Source organism: Mesocricetus auratus, unplaced genomic scaffold (genome assembly GCF_017639785.1).
Source record: "Mesocricetus auratus isolate SY011 unplaced genomic scaffold, BCM_Maur_2.0 Super-Scaffold_100691, whole genome shotgun sequence".
Lineage (NCBI taxonomy): Eukaryota > Metazoa > Chordata > Mammalia > Rodentia > Cricetidae > Mesocricetus > Mesocricetus auratus.
The window spans coordinates 36,960,963-36,982,742 of NW_024429267.1; the positions used below are offsets into that span (position 1 = coordinate 36,960,963).

The 21,780-nt window shown below is 44.5% G+C and overlaps 2 protein-coding genes across 2 annotated transcripts; both read left to right on the forward strand.

Annotated features, from left to right (window-relative positions):
* Positions 1 to 5,413: 5,413 nt before the first annotated feature.
* On the forward strand, positions 5,414 to 6,488 carry LOC101839058 (proline-rich protein 23A3-like). Its single transcript, XM_005080752.2, has one exon. It carries the CDS (start codon positions 5,491 to 5,493, stop codon positions 6,316 to 6,318), a length of 828 nt encoding a protein of 275 aa, XP_005080809.1. The 5' UTR covers positions 5,414 to 5,490; the 3' UTR covers positions 6,319 to 6,488.
* Positions 6,489 to 20,548: 14,060 nt separating this feature from the next.
* LOC121137610 (proline-rich protein 23A3-like) lies at positions 20,549 to 21,394 on the forward strand. Its single transcript, XM_040740238.1, has one exon. It carries the CDS (start codon positions 20,549 to 20,551, stop codon positions 21,392 to 21,394), a length of 846 nt encoding a protein of 281 aa, XP_040596172.1.
* The last annotated feature ends 386 nt before the right edge of the window (positions 21,395 to 21,780 follow it).

Below are 21,780 nucleotides of genomic sequence, written 5' to 3' on the forward strand. Positions count from 1 at the left end.
GACACTAGAGAATTAGCAGCACAACTGAAAGCTCTAGAACAAAAAGAAGCAACTTTACCCTGGAGGAGTAGATGCCAAGAAATAATCTAATTGAAGGCTGAAAACAATAAAGTAGACTAGGAAAACAATGCAAAGAATCAATGTAACAAAGAGTTGGTTCTTTGAGAAAAATCAACAAAACAGACAAATCTTTATCCAAACTTCTCAAACCATAGAGTGTGAACTCGCAAATTAACAAAATCAGAAATGAATAGGGGACATGACAACAGACACTGAGGAAATCCAGAGAATTATCAGGTCATACTTTGAAAACCTGTACTCCACACAATTTGAAAATTTAAAGGAAATGGACAATTTTCTGTATAGATATTACTTGCCAAAATTAAATCAAGAACAGATAAGCAATTTAAATAGACCTATAACCCCTAATGAAATAGAAGCAGTCATCAAAAATCTCCCAACCAAAAAAAGGGCACATGACCTCAGTGCAGAATTCTACTAGAAATTCAAAGAACAGCTTATACAAATTCTCCTCAAAGTATTCCATGCAACAAAAGCAGAAGGCCATTACCAAACTCTTCTTACAAGGCTTCAATAACCTTGATACCCAAGCCACACAAAGACACAACTAAGAAGGAGAACTTCAGACCAATATCCCTCATGAACATTGATGCAAAAATACTCAACAAAATACTGGCAAATCGGATCCAAGAAAACATCAGAAAAATCATCCACCATGATAAAGTAGGCTTCATCTCAGGGATGCAGAGATGGTTCAACATATAAAAATCCATCAGTGTAATCCACTATACAAACAAGCTGAGAAACAAAAATCACATGATCATCTCACTAGATACTGAAAAAGCTTTTGACAAAATCTAACACCACTTCATGATAAAGGTCTTGGAGAGATCCAGGATAACAGGAACATACCTAAACATAATAAAAGCTATATACAACAAACCAACAGCCAAGATCAAACTAAATGGAGAGAAACTCAACACTATTCCTCTAAAATCAGGAACAAAACAAGGCTGCCCACTCCCTCCATACCTCTTCAATATTGTACTTGAAGTTCTAGCTAGAGCAATAAGACAAAAATCAGAGATCAAGGGGATACAAATTGGAAAGGAAGAGGTCAAAGAAAATCAGTAGCCCTACTATATACAGATGATAAAAGGACTGAGAAAGAAATAAGAGAAATAAGAGAAACATCACCCTTTACAATTGCCACACATAACAAAATACCTTGGGGTAAGGCTAACCAAACAAGTGAAAGACCTGTATCTCAGGAAATTTGAGTCTTTAAAGAAAGAAATTAAAGAAAATACCAGAAAACGGAAAGATCACCTATGCTCTTGAATGGGTAGGATCAATATAGTAAAATGGCAATTTTGTCAAAAGCAATCTACAGATTCAATGCAATCCCCATTAAAATCCCAGCACAATTCTTCACAGACATGGAAAGAACAATTTTCAACTTTATGTGAAAAAAAAAGACCCAGGATAGCCAAAACAACCTGTTCAAAAAAAGCAATGTCCAGAGGCATCACCATCCCTGACTTCAAGCTCTATTATAAAGCTATAGTCCTGAAAACAGCTTGGTGTTGGCACAAAAATAGACAGATAGACCAATGGAATCCAATTGAACACCCCAATATTAATCCATATACGTATGAACTCCTGATCTTTGACAAAGAAGCTAAAATACAATGTAAAAAAGAAAGCATCTTCAACAAATGGTGCTGGCATAACTGGATGCTGGCATGCAGAAGAATGCGGATAGATCCATGATTATCGCCATGCACATAACTTAAGTCCAAATGGATCAAAGACCTCAACATAAATCCAGCCACACTGAACCTCTTAGAAGAGAAAGCTGGTGGTACCCTTGAACGAATTCTTCCTGAACATAACACCAGTAGCACAGACAGTGAGGTCAACAATTAATAAATGGGACCTCCTGAAACTGAGAAGCTTCTGTAAGGCAAAGGACACAGTCAGCAAGACAAAAAGGCAGCCCACAGAATGGGAAAAGATATCCACTAAGCCCACATCTGACAGAGGGCTGATCTCCAAAATTTACAAAGAATTCAAGAAGCAAGTCTCCAAAACACCAAAGGATCCAATTAAAAAGTGGGCTACAGAACTAAATAGAGAATTCTCCATAGAGGAGGCTAAAATGGCTGGGAGGCACTTGAGAAAGTGCTTAACATCCCTAGCCATCTGGGAATGCAAATCAAAACAACTCTGAGATACCATCTTACTCCTGTCAGAATGGCTAAGATCAAAAAACACCAACTGGAGAGGTTGTGGAAAAAGGGGAACACTCCTCCACTCGTGGTGGGAGTGCCAACTCGTACAGCACTTTGGAAATCAGTATGGAGATTCCTCAGGAAAATGGGAATAAGCCTACCACAAGACCCAGTAATTCCACTCTTAGGCATATATCCAAAAGATGCACATCACATTCATACAACAAGGATATCTGTTCCACTATGTTCAAAGCAGCATTATTTGTAATGGCCAGAACCTGGAAGCAGCCTAGATGCCCCTCAACTGAAGAATGGATAGAGAAAATATGGTACATTTACACAATAGAGTACTATTCAGCAGAACAAGATGGAATCTTGAAATTTGCAGGCAAATGGATGGCACTAGAAGAAACCATCCTGAATGAGGTAACCCAGTCACAAAAGACATGTACTCACTCATATATGGATTTTACACATGGATCAGGGGAGTGCCAGCCTACAATCCCACTGCCAGAGAGTCTGGGAAACAGGAAGGACCCTAAGAGAAGGGGAATGAGGCAAGATCTCCTGAGAAGATTGGGAGCATGGGGGAGTGGGGGAGAGGGAGCTAGGAAAAACAGAAGGGGAGAAGAGGAGGGGAGAGGAGGACATGGGGGAGCAGGAAAGTTGAGTCAAGAGAAAAATAGAGGAGATCAGGATGAGAGATACCATAATAGAAGTTATTATAGGTTTAAGGAGAGATCTGGCACTAGTGAGATTTTCAGAGATCTACAAGGATGACAACAACTGACAAACTAAGCAATAGTGGAAAGACTATCTTAAGTGCCCCTCCTTGATAATGAGTTTGACGAGGACCTCATATGCCACCCTAGAGCCTTCATCCAGTAACTGATGGAAGCAGAGGCAGACACCCACAGCTAAACACTGAACTGAACCCCTGCAACCCAGTGACAGAGAGGGAGGAGTGATGAGCAAAGGGGTCAAGACCATGCTGGTGAAACCCATAGGAACAGCTGACCTGAACAAAGGGGAGCTCTTGGACTCCAGACTGATGGCTGAGAGGCCAGCATGGAACTGATCCAGACCTCCTGAATGTGGTGTCAGGAGGAGGCCTAGGCAATCTCTGGGGCCTTGGGTAGTAGATCAGTATTTATCCCTGGCATACAAATGGACTTTGGGTGCCCATCCCTCAATGGGATGCTCTCTCAGCCTGACTCTTGGGGAAGGGCCTAGGCCCTGCCCTGGATGAAATGACAGACTATGGAGATGCCCCATGGAGGGCTTCACTGGGGAACAGAGTGGGGATTGGGTGAGGAGTTGGGGGAGGACAGGGGGGATGGAAGGGGTTGAGGGAGAGGGAGCTGGGATTGCCACGTGAAGCAAGCTTGTTTCTAATTTAAATAAAAAATTTAAAAAGATTATGCAAGAAAGGTTAAAAACCAAAAAAACAAAAAAAAAGAAAGAAAAAGAAAAAAAAAAGAAAGAAAGAGGAGAGGGGGCTGGAGAGACTGCTCTGCCTTTAAGAGTATTTGCTGCTCTTCCAAAAGACTCAGGTTTAATTCCCAGCATCCACACTGTGGATCAGCGGTAGGGGACCCAGGGCTCTCTCCTGGCAGCCATAAAGCAGGACACATATGTGGTGCCAGACATACATGCTGGCAGTAGACCCATACTTACAAAATAAAAACAAGTTTTAATAAGTTATAGTGTAACCCTTGATATTCCGGAAGCATCTACACAAATGTTCCACTTCACTGTTTTTAAAGTGCTTTTTGGACGGGCAGTGGCGGCACACGCCTTTAATCCCACGTTCAGGAGGCAGAAACAGGCGGATCTCTTAAGCCTGCCTGGTCTACAGAGCTAGTTGCAGGACTACAGAGAAAACCAAACCCCGCCCCCTCCTAAGAAAAAACACTTTCCTAAAGCTGGAGAAGGGGATTTTTCATTTAGTTTAGGGCAGTGGTTCTCAGCACAGACCCTTTAATACAGTTCCTTATGTTATGGTGACCCTCCTCACCATTAAACTATTTCATTGCTACTTCATAACTGCTACTGCTGTGAGTCGTAATGTTTAATATCTGATATGTAGGATGTCGGAGTCATTCGACCCCCACCCCATCGCCACTCCCTGGTCACGACCCACGTGTTGAGAACCGCTGGCTTAGGGGACAAGAGCAAGAGTATAGTTGGTAGATTGCTTGCCTGGCAGACAGGAAGCGCTGGCTGCTTTTGGCTCTAGGAATGGCATAAAGCCACTTGTTACAGTGCATGACTGTGATCCCAGTACTTAGGAGCTGGAGGCACCGGACTACATAAGCGAGTCAAGGAAGCACAGCATACAAGAGAACCGTTATAAAAAAAAAAGTATTTTTATTTTTTGAGTTTTTTCTTTTTACATTTTTATTACATTTATTTATCATGTGTCTGCATGTGCCACAGCGTGTCATCATGTAGAACCAAGATCGAACTCAGATCATCAGGCTAGGAAATAAGAGCCTTTACTTACTAACCTCTCTCTGGGCCAGAATTGTTTTGTCGTTTTTGAGACCATGTGTCGCCCTGCAAACACAAGATTCTCTTCACCTTAGCCTCCGGAATGAGGGATTTCCAGCTGCACAAAAACATGCGTTATCTCAGGCAGGAGTAAGTCACGTCTCACCTCAGACCCCGCTAACCTCGTAACCCATTCTCCAAACACAGATTAAAAAACAACAACAACAACAACAACAACAAACAAATAAACAAAAAAACCGCGGAAGCACTTTCAAATGGCATTTAACAGGGGGCGGGGTGGAGGCAGGGTGCGCAAGGTTTTCGGTGATCTTTTGGCTCCCCGAAACCAGAGGAGTTCTAATCCTGCGGCATCTTGAAATTCTATTCCGGATAGGTCAAGCGGAGCAACATGTTCTGCCTCCTATAGGCCAAAAAAAGTATTTCCCAACTACAGCGAAGGCTATTGGTCAGTCCGACACTCCTGGGTGGAGCCTCCAGGACACAGGCTCCCAAAGGTGCAGCCTAACCTGACCTTTTCCGTCTTGACCTGGGTTCCGGTTCATCTTTTCAAATTGATTGGCATCTAGTAGTATCCGGCCTTGAGTGCGCAAGATCGAGATTTCCCTGCACTAGGCGGAGCACAGATATCCGGAGCCCGGGACTGCAGCCGCTCCGCCCGTCTGCGCCGTCGCACCTGTCCGCGCTGCGCCCCGCGCCTCCCCAGCCCCGCAGCACCATCAACATGCTGGAAGCGCGGCCCCGCAACCCCAGCGCCGACCCCGCGCCCTGCTGGGCACCACAGCCTCAAGGACCCAGCCCTGCTAAGCGCCGCCGCCTCCACGAGCCTGCCCTCCATGAGCCCCCGGCGTCTCCCGACCTGGAAGCGCCCACCCAGGCCATCAGCGAAGAGCTCACCTCGGTGTTGGTCCTGGCCCATGGCTGTGCCATGCAACTGCAGCTGGACGGAGTCGACCTACTGCTGGAGCCCGAGCCCACCTCGGTAATGCAAGTGGAGCTCCCTGGACACACCTTAATCCTGGTGCCCGAGGGCCTCCAGTCTTTCGCCCATCTTGGACAGCCTGGGTTCTTGTCCACCAGCCCACAGGAAGGCGCTCTCCTGCACTTGCCCCAGGACCACCTCGTCGTCCTCCAGCAGGGATCCCTCTGTGAAGACATCCTAGACAACTCCTATCAAGAGGTCGCCTGCGATGAGGAGGACGACTCTGGCTTCCTGTCACCCTGGATTGACGCTCCAGCTGGCCAGGCCTCTGAGCTCCTTTCCTGCCACATCAGGATGCCCACTCCTTGGCCTCAGGACTACATCCTCGAACCACAGCTTCAGGTACCCTCCCCTACTGCAGAGCCATGGTCTCCGAGGTCCTTCTGGGACTTGGACAGCTACCTGCAGGGACCTTTCCCCACCTCGCCACTGCAGCCTCTGCCCCCATCTCCTCCTCCAAGTCCCCAGGAGCAGCGCCCTCCACGCCCTCCACGCCCTCCACGCCCTCCACGCTCTCCACGCTCTCCACGCGCCCCGTGCAAGGCCCGGAGGCGACTGTTCTATGAATGAACTACCTGCACAAATCCTGACGCCGCTCAAGTGAGAGGTTTCTCTACCCCTAGATGCAATGCACTTAGTCACCTGTTTTAGGAATAAAAGTGCCACTCTTACTGACACATAGGACCCTAGACTCTTGCCGAGGGCCCTAACAGATTCCTAGAAGTCCTCGAGGTACATTCCCAACACCCTCTGTTTACCTGTTTCTTCGTTAACCAAGAAATAAGTAGGTTTCTTGTGTTTTCGGTGTCCTTTCGTGTTTTTCCATGAATTTTTGAAGATATGGACATCACTTAACCGGCTTGGTGTTTCAGGCTGCACTCCTGAGAAACGGCCCAATACCGTGATGAGCAATGAATACTTAACCTTGATGTACAGTGTTCTCAGTCTCCAAAGCTACTGGTAAAGTCTTCCTTTTTAGTCTCTTCTTTATAAATGAGATTTATCATGAATTTTACCGGCTGTTTTCAGCATGCACCAGGATATGCATTTGATTTGTTGTTTGTTGCTGTTGTTTTGTTTTATTAATTTATTTTTAGACAAGATTTCACTATGTAGCTCTGACTGTCTTAGAAGTTACTATGTAGTAGAGCAGGCTGGCCTTGAACTCACAGAGATCCACCTGCCTCTGCCTCCCAAGTGCTGGGATCAAAGGTGTTCACCACCATACCTGGCTTGCATTCCTTTTTACTATGTTCACATCAAAATTTCATCACTAAACTGTTGGGAAACTTTTTCGTTATTGTTATTCCACGTTATTTTAGGTTTTAAATTCTGAAATTATTTTTTCTCCGATTAACCTAATTTGTAATGTTTTGTATGCAGTTACCATTTTTGCCTTATTTTCTTTTAAATGTTACTGGTAAAGGTGAAGTCTACAACATCATTCATAAAATCACAGCTATTCAGATTTACCAACCTAATTAACCAAATCTTTCCTCTCTTATTCTCAGGCTAACCACAATTTTCATCTTTCTAGGAAATACATACATACATATATATATATATATCTGCTTCTAATTTCTTTTTGCATTAATGCAGATTTAACCTAGAATGTCACTGAGCAAGTAGTTTTATACAATTACATCCCTTGCTCTCTCCTTTATTTTGAGACAGGGTCTCACTAAGCTGCCCAGGCTAACTTTGAACTCATTCTTTAGCCTAGACCTACCTTGAATATGAAATCTTCTGCACCAGCCACCAGAGGAGCTGCGATTATAGGCCAGAAATTATCTCTTACACACAGCTCTTTTGCTTAGTGTATCACTGATGTATATTTGGGTGAATGGGTGTGGCCTGTGTGTGAGTACAGGACCATGTGTGTCATCCATGTCTATAACACAGTACACCTGTGGAAGTAGAGGATAGCTCGGAAATCAGTTCTCTCCTTCTACTGTGAGTTCAGGGGATGGATCCAGGTCATCAGGCTTGCGTAGTGAATACTTTTCCCCATTGATACCATCTCTCACCTGCCCCCCCAAAAGTATGCTTTAGCAGTTAGCTCCACTGCATCTGTCCTATCTTGGTTCTGTAAGCCTGAGCATGAGTGTGTGTGATAAACTCTTAGAATTTTATGCTTGAAAATGTTCTGATCACATACTCACTTTTTTTTCCAGGATTCCAAAATTTATTTAACCTGAAATAGAAATGGTGCAGTGAAAACCACTGTATGATTTTTTTTTTTTTACAGAAGTTTATCCTTAGATGCACAATAGACCACAGCACAATGCTGCATTCTAGACATTGGTGAGGGGAAAGTTTCAATAGAAGTGGAGAGAATCAAGGGGCATCAGCATCTCAGGCCAAAAATAAATGAATACATAAAAAACACTCTTTAAAAACCACTTGTGGCCAGGGGCCCCTCCCTGAAGGCTTCACTTTTAGCTCCTGGAGTCTCCTCTTTTTGTCCGTTTCAGCTTGAAGCTTTGGTCTTCCTCCTCTGTCTCTTTAGCATGTTCATTGTGCTGACTTCAGGCTTCTAGCCACCTTTGGGGAGTATGTGGTAACTGTCATCTCTTCCCCAGCCCTTGGTTCTACACGTAGTTACTCTTAATTCTAGCATGATACTTGGCTACATTAAATACATTAATATAGTGTTTCACCATTTTTTTTTGGTCTAAATAAATGGTCATCTGCTAAACAAAATAAATACTATGTGTAGGTTTGTTTGGTTTTGTATGTTTTAGTTTGGGGGATTTGAAGTGTTTTGTTCTTGATTTGATTTCATTTTGGGACAGGTGTTGTGTAGTCCAGGCTGGTCCGGAAGTCCTGATCCTCCTGCTGTAGCCTCCCAAGTCCAAGGATTATAATAGGTGTGTGCTACCCCATCTGGCTTCATTTTACCATACTTAAAATATTTGTTTGGTTTTTCATGTCACATAGTTTCATTGTAATGTGTCTACAAGGAGCTATTTCTATTTGGCCTTACTGAATATGGTTAACTGTGGTTGTTGAAAATGACCTTTACCTGAAATCCCACTTATCTCCCCATCTCTTCACATCTGCCCTCTGCCCTTGCAACACCCCCCCCCAAACAAATCAAAACCAAATTTAAAAGAAAATCGAAACAAAACAAAAACAAAAAAAGAATCTCTTCATGGAAGCTGTAGTGTGGCCCTTTGAAACACACAGTTTACCCTTTATTCTCTTCATGTTTACTTGAAGTGTTCATTGCCTTGAGTCGTTGTCTGTCTCACGGAAGGCCTCTGGTTTCCAAGCTCTCACTGGGGTTCCTCATGGATATCCTGTTGTTGTTCTGTGTTGTTGAGATTCTGCTGTTTTGGATCTGTAGATCCATCCCCTTCACACCCTCCAGCCGTTCACAGATTCGGTGAATGTTGGGGTGGGACATCCTGCATTTTTAATTCTTTCACTTGCACATATGCAGCTTACTCCCCTTTGGATGGTTTGGAGCTTGTCTCTCTAGAAAATAAATATCTAACACTGAAGTATTCCACAGTTGTTCATACACTGTTTGACAATGGGCAGATGTTCAATTTCTCATAGGAATGGAAGTCTTAATTACTACAACTTTTATTCTCAGTTCAATGAATACATTAAAATGTCAGCTAGTTAATCAACAACTGGATTTACTACTCATTTTCTGGTCCCTATTTAGGGTGGAGGTGATAACTGTACCTTTCTTTTAAAATAGGTGTTGGGTACAAAAGCTATCCATGCTATTAGCCAATGGGAAACTTTACATGCTACAATACTAACCTGCCAGGCAAGATATGCTCACTAGTGCAACACTGGTTGGAAGGTTATGGAAATAAACAACTAATTTTGTGTTGGTTTTGAGACTTGTTCCACAGGAAGAAATTCATGCCTTGAATACAAGTAAGCTTGATCAAAATCCGTGGCTTGGAAGTCATAAGTCTTAAAGTAGAACCTAATGCTGTTGTATTTGATAAATGGGTATGTTGTCAAACTGCCTTCTAAATATTTACATTTATTCTTGTAGATTAGTATTACTTTCAGCCTTAGCCAGGAAAGCTTTTCTCCACAGTGGTTAGCAGCTAATACAGAAACCCACAACTGTTAAAGTGCTAAGAATAAGTGAGTATCTTGTGTTTGTCCCTAATGGAACATTTATATCAACTGCACCCCCACATCCACCATAATAAAAGCTTAGGCAACATCACAGAAGAGGGGGTGGAAAGACTGTAAAAACTGAAGGATGAGGAGGAGTGATATGAAATGCTGACTTAAGAACATGATGTGGCACTGCAACTCATGGACCCTTTGTAGCTGTTGTTACCTGCACAAGACATGCACAGGATGAGATCAGTCGATATTACAACAGGCAGCATCCACCGAACTCAGGGCTACAGAGGGAAGATGAGGGGAGGATGAGAAGACATGAGGTGGGAAGGGGAACATGTTAGAGTTGCCTAGAGAGAATAAGGAGTTGGAAGTGGACATGAACAAGGTTCATGGTTTACAGGTAGGAAATTGTCAAAGAATACCTAAAAGACACTGTTAAAATGAATACGTAAACAAAACAGAGGTTGCCATGTCTTGTGCTGTGGGGTATTTTTTCTTGAACTTTATAAAGAAAAGAGGTTTCTTTGGTTAACTTTTAGAAATTGAAGAGGGCGGGACAGATATCTGACCATCTCTAGAGAGGGCCTTTTGGCTACTTGAAGCATGGCATAACTAAAAGATATTGTGATGATGCAGGGAGTCAGAGAAATTCAGTGAGCTGCTTTTCTCTTTTTATAACAGCCCATTTTTGCAAAAATTGAGTTCCTGTGAGAGCCACATTAGTCTTTTGGAGAATTATACCTCCAACAAGCTAATTAGTTTCCACAAGGCCTCTGCATTAGTTACCACCCTTGTGATCTAACAAAATAAGCCAACAATAGCAATTTAATAAAGGAGGGTTGTGGTTTATTATTATTATTAAAAACAATCTTATTTTACATACCAATCCCAGTTCCCTCTCCCTCATGTCCTGCCATTCTCCCCACCATCTCCCCATCACACCCCCCCCCACCAATCCATTCTTCACAGAGGCTGAGGCCACCCATGGGGAATCATCAAAGTCTGTAACATCATTTGGGGCAAGGCCTAGGCCCTCCCCCCTGTGTCTAGGCTGAGAGTTCATACCAGTTAATGCACTAGGGATAAATACTGGTTCCACTACCAGCAGCCCCATAGACTATCCAAGCCACATTCAGGGGGCCTAGTTTGGTCTAATGAAGGTTCCCCAGCTGTCAGTCTGGAGCCATTGAGCTCCCACTTGCTCAGGTCGGCTGTTTCTGTGGGTTTCCCAATATGGTCTTGACCCCTTTGCTTATCACTCCTCCCTCTCTACACTGAACTCCAGTTCAGCCCAGTGCTTAGCTGTGGATCTCTGCTTCTGCTTCCATCAGCTGCTGGATGAAGGTTCTAGGATGGCATTTAAGGTAGTCATCAGTCTCATTATAGGGGAAGGGCATTTAAGGAACCCTCTCCACTACTGCTTAGCTTCTTAGTTGCTGTCATCTTTGTGAATGCCTGGAAATGTCCCTAGTGTCAGGTTTCTCATTAACCCCATAATGTCTCCCTCTATCAAGGTGTCTCTTTCCTTGCTCTCCCTTTCTGTCCTTCACCCAGTTTGACTTTCCTGCTCTCTCATGGTCTGTTCCTTCTCCCCTTCTCCCCTTTCCTCCTACCTCCCTCCCTGTACCCCATGCCTCCAATTTACTCAGGAGATCTTGTCCATTTCCCCTTCTTGGGTGTGGGGGGGTGCAGTTCCACATATGTCTCTCTTAGGGTCCTCCTTGTTTTCTAGCTTTTCTGAGGTTGTGGATTGTAGGCTGGTTATCCTTTGCTTTATGTCTAATATCCACTTATGAGTGAGTACATACCATGTTTGTCTTTCTATGTCTGGGTTACTTCAGTCAAGGTGGTTTCTTATAGTTCCATCAATTTGCCTGCATATTTCAAGATGTCATTATTTTTTACCGCTGAGCAGTACTCCATTGTGTATATGTACCACATTTCCTTTATTGATTCTTCAGTTGAGGGGCATCTAGGTTGCTTCCACGTTCTGGCTACTACAAATAATGCTGCTATGAACATAGTTGAACAGATGTCCTTGTGATATGAGTGTGTGTACTTTGGGTATATGCCCAAGAGTGGTATTGCTGGGTCTTGAGGTAGATAGATTCCCAATTTTCTGAGAAACCACCATACTGATTTTTAAAGGAGCTGTACGAGTTTGTATTCCCACCAGCAATGGAGGAGTGTTCCATTTTCCACATCCTCTCTAGCATAAGCTTTCATTAGTGTTTTTTATCTTCTGATAGGGGTAAGATGGTATCTCAGAGTTGTTTTGATTTGCATTTCCCTAATGGCTAAGGGTGTTGAGCAATTCCTTAACTGCCTTTGGTCCATTTGATATTCCTCTGTTGAGAATTCTCTATTCAGATCTGTACCCCATTTTTAAAATTGGATTATTTGGTGTTTTGTTGTCTAGTTTCTTGAGTTCTTTGTATATTTTGGAGATTAGCCCTCTGTCAGATGTGGGGTTGGTGAAGATATTTTCCCACTCTGTAGACTGCATTTTGTCTTGTTGACTGTGTCCTTTGCCTTACAGAAACTTTTCAGTTTCAGGAGGTCCCATTTGTTAATTGTTGATCTCAGTGTCTGTGCTACTGGTTCAGGAAGTGGTCTCTTGTGCCAATTCATTCAAGGGTACCTCCCACTTTATCTTCTAAGAGGTTCAGTGTGGCTGGATTTATGTTAAGGTCTTTGATCCATTGACTTAAGTTTTGTGAATGATGGTAGAGATGGCTCTATCTGCATTCTTCCACATATCAGCATCCAGTTATGCCAGCACTATTTGTTGAAGATGTTTTCTTTTTTCCATTGTATAATTTTAACTTCTTTGTCAAAAATCAGGTGCTCATACATGTGTGAATCCGGTCTTTGATTTGATTCCATTGGTCCACCTGTCTGTTTTTGTGCTAATACCAAGGTGTTTTTATTACTATAGCTCTATAGTAGAGCTTGAAGTCAGGGATGGTGATGCCACCAGAAGTTTGTTTATTATACAGGATTGTTTGGGCTATCCTAGGTTTTTTGTTGGTTTGTTTTTTATGAAATTGAGTATCATTCTTTCTAGGTCTGTGAAGAACTGTGCTGGGATTTTGATGGGGATTGCATTGAATCTATAGATTGTTTTTGGAAGGATTGCTATTTTTCCTATGTCGATGCTACCAATCCAAGAGCATGGGAGATCTTTCCATTTTCTAATATCTTCTTTAATTTCTTTCTTTAAAGACTTAAAGTTCCTGTCATATAGGTCTTTCACTTGTTTGATTAGCGTTACTCCAAGACATTTTGTATTGTTTGTGGCTATTTTGAATGGTGATGTTTCTCTGATTTCTTTCTCATCCCATTTATCAACTATATATAGGAGTGCTTCCGATTATTTTTTTAGTTAATCTTGTAACCTACTACATTGCTGAAGGTGTTTTGTTTGTTTGTTTAGTTGGTTCGTTGGTATTTTTTGTTGTTGTTAGTTTTGTTTTGTTTGTCTGACTGTTTAGATATATGATCCATTGTGGTGGGGAATAGCAGGAGATTGAAGCAGCTGGTTCCATCATATTTTTTGGAGAGCAAATGATTAATGGTGCTATTCAGCTCCCTTACCCTTTTTCATCCAATCTGGGACCCCAACCCATGGAGCAGTGCTGCCTGCATGTAGGGTCAGTTTTCTCATCTCAATTAATCCAGTCCAGAAAACCCCTTACAGAAATTACTGTGAATAAATTTCCGTGGTGATTTTTTTTTTTTGGTTTTTCGAGACAGGGTTTCTCTGTATTGTTTTGGGGGCTGTCCTGGAACTCGTTCTGTAGACCAGACTGGCCTTGAACTCACAGAGATCCACCTGCCTCTGCCTCCCGTGTGCTGGGACTAAAGACATGAGCCACCAATACCTGGCCCATGGTGATTCTTAAACCCCATCAAGTTGATGGTCAAAGGCAACCATCACAACTCCTCTCCCTTGTAAACTTGATACCCAGCACATCATTTTTAATCCATAGTTTTTCATCTGTTGGTCCCATACATTCGTGACCATGAAGCAAAATGCCTTCAGTCCAATGTCAAAAGTCTCCACGGTCTTTAATGGTTCCAGTACAGTTCACTCATACAGTTTTCTCTCCTGAAACACAGGCAGTTTCTTCACTGTGAGTTCCTATAACAGCCAACAGGAATTTGCATACAATAACACACTCCAAATATTTTCATCCCAAAAGGGAGGAATGTGGGTACAGAAAGGACAGATAGGAGTGAAGACTGACTAAAACCCAGCAGGGCAAACTCCAAATCCTGAAGTTTGTGTCTAGGAGCAAGGGTTTAAGAGTAAACCATATGGGCTCCAAAGAGCACAGGGAATTCTGTCCCTCTATCTCTTCTGCCTGAAGTGGATGGAGCCTTTTTCTTAGGTTGGTTCTACTTCTTGCCTTCAGCTTTCCTCAGGATATACCCCATAGTTTGGATGTCTCTGACACCCTGGGATCTCTACTGCAAATAAGGCTTCACTCTCGGAGCTTTAGAACTGTCTTTCAAAGGCTCCTTTCAGGGACTCTGCTAGCATGTTGCCTGGCATCAGAAGCCTATGGAATTTTTTGCACAAGCCTCTATGACACCCTCAAGCTTGTATCTTATATATCTGTGAAACAATGCTGCCAAGTTCTACTGTCAACTTGAGATGGAGCCTCGCTCCTTGTGTCACAGTTGCAACAGCTTCTCTAGTCACCCCAATCATACCCAGGGAACCTCTTCAGTGGCAAGCCCAGTTTAGGTTCTGTCCTTGTAAATAATATCTGGTCGTTCTGAAGAGTCAGGCACCCTATCTGATGGACTGTGTCCTCTACTGCAAGAGTCTTATAACCTAGATATCATATGTGATTCTAATAAATCCTCAAAAACAGCACACTGAAAGTGCCACCAAATATCTGATTATATTTTAAGGCCATATATAAAATGTAAAATGAATTATTCACGAAAGCCAAAAGTGATGACAAATCATACACCCAGAGGGTTAAATGGTACTGAGTCAGAGAGTGGCCTTGAGAGAATCTACAATAGTGACTCTCAACATTCCTAAGACTGAGACCCTTTAATACAGTTCCTCGTCTGTGCCGACCCCCCAACCATAAAACTATTTCGTTGCTATTACATAACTTTAATTTTGTCACTATTATGAATCATAGTGTAAATATCTGGCATGCAGGATATCTGATATTGGACTGTCCCCAGGGGATCTCGAGGGGACCTACAACTTTGTTTGTGGTTTATGGAAGACAGAAAGCAAAACTCAGTGGTCATACTCACTGAAAAAAAGCCCAGGCTTCCAAAACAATGATAACAAGGAAAAAGGAGGGAAAGATGCTACACTGGTGGTAAATAAGATGGACCTGTCTCAGACCTGGCTCAGGTCAAATGAAACACAATCTGCTTGGGGAAAGAGAGTTAACAAACTCCAAGGTGGATGGGAAGCCTGGCTAAAGTCAAATTGGCCATCTCTGGGGCGAATACACTATTCTTACCCAGGGCTGCATATAAAATGTAAAAGGCTTTATTGCTAGGAACAGTACTCCATGAGATTGAAGACCAAATAAGTAAACAAAGCACTAGAAGAAAAAATAAGGGCAAGGAGAAGCAGTCCTTCAAGTGGTAGAGAAAGAATAATTAAAATTGAAAGGAAAATGTACAGATGAAAACAATTAAAAAAAGATAAGATTTGTAGACAAACAGGAAAGGGAACTACAAAGGAGAAAGAATCAGCTAGAAAACTGGTTTCTCGGGGATACAGAAATGGTTCAGTGGCTGAAAGCATTAACTGCTCTTCCAGACAACCCTGACAGTAGTGGCACACAGCTTTAATTCCAGAACTCGGGGGCAGACAGATGGTTCTCTGTGAGTTCCAGACCAGACTGATCTACAAAGCAAATTTAGGACAGCCAGAACTCTTGCACAAAGGAAACCTATCAAGGGAAAAAAAAAGATTAAATTTACTGGTTTGTGGCAATATTTACCTGCAAGCTCTGGTGAAGTCAAAAGGACCAGGAGGTCTAGAATACTATAACTACATAGTAAGTTCAAGGCCAGCCTGAGCTATATCATACTATGAGAGAAGGAGGAAAGATAGACAATTAGATACAAGGATGGATGAATGGATGGATGTATACATAAAAAGATAGACAAATACATAAATACATACACACATACATAATTGGATAGATAATTAGATAGATAATTAGATGGGTGGATGCATATATGGATGGTGAGGTAGAAAATTATATGCGTACATACATAAATAAATTCATACCTACATACAGAAAAGGGGAGGGCGGGAGCAGGACAGATCCATTAATAAAGATAATACAAGCTAGTAGCTGCTTACCCATATCAGAGAAACAGGTATTATTCAAAAATGGACATTAGTTACATCAAACAACCAAATGAAAGCACACACACACACACACACAAACACAAACAATCCACACAGCCCCTGGAGAGAACTGACTAGAGAGGAATATAAATGTACACAACCAAGCAAATAACAAATCAATGGAAGCTTAAGCAAAAGAAGGAAAACACACCCAGGGCAAGAAGAGAGCCAAGAGCCTTGGCCCTGGGATCCATCCGAAAATCCCGCTGCGGACAGATATGCTCCCTGGTCCATCTGGAGCCTCAAAGACAGCACTCTGTGGCCTCTGCCCAGCTCCCCACTGCAGACTCTCCCTCCATCTCCTCCATCTCCTCCCACAAGTCTGCGAGCCCAGGACCCTGAGAGTCATCACAAGCCTCCACGCTCTCCCTGCAAGGCCCGGAAGCGCCTCTTCGAGGAAACAAAGGACCCTTTCCCCGACATACAGCACCTTGGACACTTACTTCCCTGAACGCCTTATGGGACTCATTTCCAGTGTGCCTCGAGACACCCAGGAGCCGATCGTTGGGACCGTGGGCACACAAGCACTTTCTCGGCGACACACTGTGGATGGGAGAAGACAGTCTTCAAGATTTTCGGGACACTAGATCAAGCCCCTAAAGCTGAAAAGCAGCCTTCGAGAACCAGAAGACCAATTCTCCAATTCAGGCCTTCATCTCCAAACCTTCCAGAGCGCCCTCCTCACCTGGCTCACTGCCTCCCTGCAAGAACAAGGTCAGTGTCTGCCCCCTGGTTCTCCCAATCCAAGACAGCCCTGGGTTTCCTTCCTATGCTGCCAGGGTCCTTGCCGGGTTCCCCTCACTGGATGAAGACTTGACCTTGCCTTGGCCCTGCTGGACACACACTTCTAGCTGCACTGCAGGGAACAGACACACAGCCCAGTGACAGAAGATGCTTCCTAGCCCTGAGAGTAGGACTCTTCTTGGCTTCTTCTCAGCCATGCCTCAACCTGCTGCTATAGTCTATCTCTTCCTGACAACCAGGCCTGCACAGAGAAACCCTGTCTCAGAAAACGCATCAACAAACAAACAAACAAACGAACACCAAAGACAGTGCCTGAAGAAAGCACCTTTGAACACGCTTGGGGACGGAGGCCATTGCTTCCCAGCCCTTGGCAAGTACAACCTACCAGAATTCTGCCAAGTCCACCTTGCTCTCCAACAAAGAAATCTCTTTACATGTCTTGTTTTCCAAATATTCTTTTGCAAAGCAATGTTTGTAATCCCAACATTACTTACTAATTAATAAAGATGGTACAACCTAGAAACTGATTGTGGAAAACAGTGTTTAAGAGTGTAAAGGGAAAGAGAGAGAGAGAGAGAGAGAGAGAGAGAGAGAGAATGGGAGAGGGAGGCAGTGTGTGTGTATGTGTGTGTGTGTGTTTAAATGAGAAAGATCACAATGAAGAGCACTAACAATTTGTGGGACTGTGTGATAATGCAAATGTGTTGAATATGAGCTAAGTTGTAAAATGGAGGGTCTGAGATTCCCCAGGCCCCACCCTGAATAAGTCAGTATCAAATATATCCTAATAAATGCTCAACAGCATAAAAATGTCAATTGTGTGAAATTCCCTCTGCTTACCCATGTGGGAGAAACAAGTATTTTTCAAAAATGGACAAGAATTAAAAGAAACAACCAAAAGAATGGAAAGCAGGAGCAAGCAAACACACACACACACTCAGACACACACACACACACACACACACACAATCCACAGAATGCCCCTGGAGAAGATTGACTTGAGTGGGAAAAGGCAAAGTTTTCGATTAATATAAAAACACCCAGTGGTCTTTCAGCACTCAGACAATGACCCTTAGCCACCCTTAGCTACAGGACCAGAGGATGGACATGCTCTTCACTCCAGGCCTTTGCATATCTGCTCTCAATTGTTCATAAGCTAGAGAGGCATACAAACATGTATACAAAGGAGCAAATAACAAATCAATGGAAGCTTAAGCAAAAGAAGGAAAACACACCCAGGGCAAGAAGGGAGCGTGGGGTGTCTGTTCTTGGCTGCCAACTTCAGTCCTACTGGAATTAACTGCTACCTCAGAGGTCAAGCACACCTGTGTGAGACTTCTCTTGATGGAATTATTGGAAGTAGAATGCCCCACCCTCAATCCATCTTTTCAGACCTGGAAAGTTCCTGAGAAGAGCAGGGAGAGGAAGCTGTCTGAACAAATACATCCCAGGCTTTGGGAGGTGGAGACAGTCAAACCCAAGTCCCAGGTTGCCCTCACTCCATCTTGCCTTATAGGCTAGTAGGGTTGCTTCCCTAGGGCACTCTTGTTGAGAAGGGTTGTTCAAAATTCTTCTGAAGTCCTTAGAGTGCAGTGACGACTAGTTAGGAACACTAACGGAGCCAGCCAGAGGAGAGGCCAGAGGTGGAGGCATGAATTCCAAGTCTCTTTAAAGAGGTAGAATAAAGTCACATCGACCCCCACTCTTTTGGACTCTGATTAGGAGACATATAAAATCAAATGTGAAGAAGACTGTGGAGAAACTCATTCAAAGAAGATTACCCACCAGCGGGGCACTTAGAATGATCCCCAGAATGTCTCTGGGTCTTTTAACATACTTTTCCAAGGGATGTCACTATATCCGTAAAGGAAAGCCATAGATAAACCACTGGAGTGTTTTTCTTGTTTCGTTGGTAGTTTGGTTGCTTGGTTGCTTGTTAGGTTTGCTGGGTTGGTTTTTTGTTTTGTTTTGTTTTGTTTTTTTTGAGACAGGTGTTCTCTATCGTTTTAGAGGCAGTCCTCGACCTCTCTTTGTAGACCAGGCTGGCCTGGAACTCACAGAGATCTGCCTGCCTGGACCTCCCTAGTGCTGGGATTAAAGGTGTGTGCAACCAAGCTATGGATAATACCACTGAAGTGAGGAGAGGAAAAATTCCAATAGGAATGCAGATGAAAGTGTGTATTAACCTCATATCCATCAGCTCAGGACTACACATCAAGTAGAGCAGATGAGAGACTGTGGCAGCTGACACCCCCAAACACCCCAATACCGAAAAAGAAACAAATGAGCAAATAAACGAATAAATACATAAGTACATAAGCCTAAGTAGGGAATGGGTTGTGGCCCTGACCTAAAGGGCATGTCTACCTGTATGAGCATCTGCTCCAAGAGGAGACAGTAAAGGAACAGTGACAGAGAGACAGAGTCAGGGTGAGATTAGGAGAGGGAGACAGAGAGGGAGTGAGTCACGACTAGTAAAACTTGTTTCAAGTGTCAAATACACATAGACTATAACAAAATGAGAGAAATGAAGGAAAACCATCAAAGAGGCCACTGATATGGGAAGCATGAATGCACTTAAAGGCCACGTGCAAGAAAACAGGTATTGGGTTTTGAGTTTTTTATCCACCTGTGACGACTTGTGAAGATCAACTAACCCTTCTGGACAGGATTTCACGTTTGCAGGCTAGCCTTTAGTTCACTCTGTAAACCGACTGCCCCAGTAGCCACCATGTAGCATGTGGAACTGAACTCCTAATCTTCCTGTCATTTTCTGCCAAACTCTGGGCTCATGCTTGTTGAAAAGGACTCACACTAATACTTTTATGATTTTGTTTGGGGCTCCATCAAATGGCCTCAGGCATGCTAGGCAAACACTCTGCCGCTGAGGTATTTTCTCAGACCAATTAAGGACATCAATAGCATATCTATCTGAAATGAATGTTTAAGTCAGACGAGCCCTATGAAAGCCTTAGCCGCTGGCGTTCAGTACCAAGTTTCACTTTGTTCATTCCCATTTCCGTTTTCTGTTTCATACGAAGAAACTGTCTAGGGGAAATAGTCAACCGGGCGTGTTGGCAAAAACACAGGCTTCACTACGGACAGGAACACCCCAGGGTCGATTCTTTCCTGCACCCCACGCCTAACAGCAACACACCATCAGGCATCCCCTAAACGACCAAACTCACACAAACACCCAGAGGCTGCCAGGCGGGCAGGGACACACATGCCCACCGGCACGCAGAGGTGCCTTGGCCAAGATCGAGGGTCTCGCCCTTCTTAGGCCCCACCCTGCCTGGGCGGGGCTTACTGCCAAGCAAGGCTTATAAAAGGAACTCAGGTCCTCCCGTGAATGCTCCTTCTCAGCCAGTCTCCCTGGCCGCCTCTGCTCTGTCCCAGAGAGTGCAAGAGTCTCTTACAGAGCAGCCCTTAGCCGACAGCTCGCCTTGAACCTGGCACTGCAGAGCACAAGTCAGTCCATCAGCTACGTGGGACTTTGTGGTGTACCAGCCACCAGGTGTCAAGCCCGCATCGCCACCAACCAACATGGTGGGAGCACGGCCCCGCAGCCCACAAGACTATCTGCTGCAAGAAGAACCCCAGCCGGCCAAGCGCCACTGTGTCCGTGGGCCGGACTGCCCGAGGTGGCTGGCAGAGCCAGACCTGGAAGCAGGTAACTCGACAACCGGGAAGGAGGTCACCTCCGTGGTGCTGGTGCCAGCTGGCTTCGCCTTGAAACTCCACCTGGAAGACATGGACCTGCTGCTGGAGCCCGACCCAACCTCAGTCAAGCAATTGTCGCTCCCTGGACACACCATCATCCTGATCCCAGAGGGCCTGCAGGTACTCGATGAGCCTGGACAGCCTGCAGTTGTGCCCCGAAGCCCGCAGGAGGCGCCTCTCCTGGATGTGTCCCAGGAACACCAAGTCGTCCTGCAGGAGGAATTTCTCAGTGCATCTGGATCACACATGCAAGGCTGGGGAAACGCCTCTCATCCACCTGAGGATCCGAAAGAAGACTTCAGGATGCCGTGGACGCATGCTCCTGCCGACATGGACACGGGGCCCCTGGGCCCCTACTCGCAGATGTACAGCCCCTTGTTTGAGAGCCAAGAGCCTTGGCCCTGGGATCCATCCGAAAATCCCGCTGCGGACAGATATGCTCCCTGGTCCATCTGGAGCCTCAAAGACAGCACTCTGTGGCCTCTGCCCAGCTCCCCACTGCAGAATCTCCCTCCATCTCCTCCATCTCCTCCCACAAGTCTGCGAGCCCAGGACCCTGAGAGTCATCACAAGCCTCCACGCTCTCCCTGCAAGGCCCGGAAGTGCCTCTTCGAGGAAACAAAGGACCCTTTCCCCGACATACAGCACCTTGGACACTTACTTCCCTGAACGCCTTAGGGGACTCATTTCCAGTGTGCCTCGAGACACCCAGGAGCCGATCGTTGGGACCGTGGGCACACAAGCACTTTCTCGGCGACACACTGTGGATGGGAGAAGACAGTCTTCAAGATTTTCGGGACACTAGATCAGGCCCCTAAAGCTGAAAAGCAGCCTTCGAGAACCAGAAGACCAATTCTCCAATTCAGGCCTTCATCTCCAAACCTTCCACAGCGCCCTCCTCGCCTGGCTCACTGCCTCCCTGCAAGAACAAGGTCAGTGTCTGCACCCTGGTTCTCCCAATCCAAGACAGCCCTGGGTTTCCTTCCTATGCTGCCAGGGTCCTTGCCATGTTCCCCTCACTGGATGAAGACTTGACCTTGCCTTGGCCCTGCTGG

Bases quoted from the DNA above. Each gene is read 5' to 3' on its own strand.
- LOC101839058 (XM_005080752.2), top strand. From the start codon at position 5,491: ATGCTGGAAGCGCGGCCCCGCAACCCCAGCGCCGACCCCGCGCCCTGC.
- LOC121137610 (XM_040740238.1), top strand. From the start codon at position 20,549: ATGGTGGGAGCACGGCCCCGCAGCCCACAAGACTATCTGCTGCAAGAA.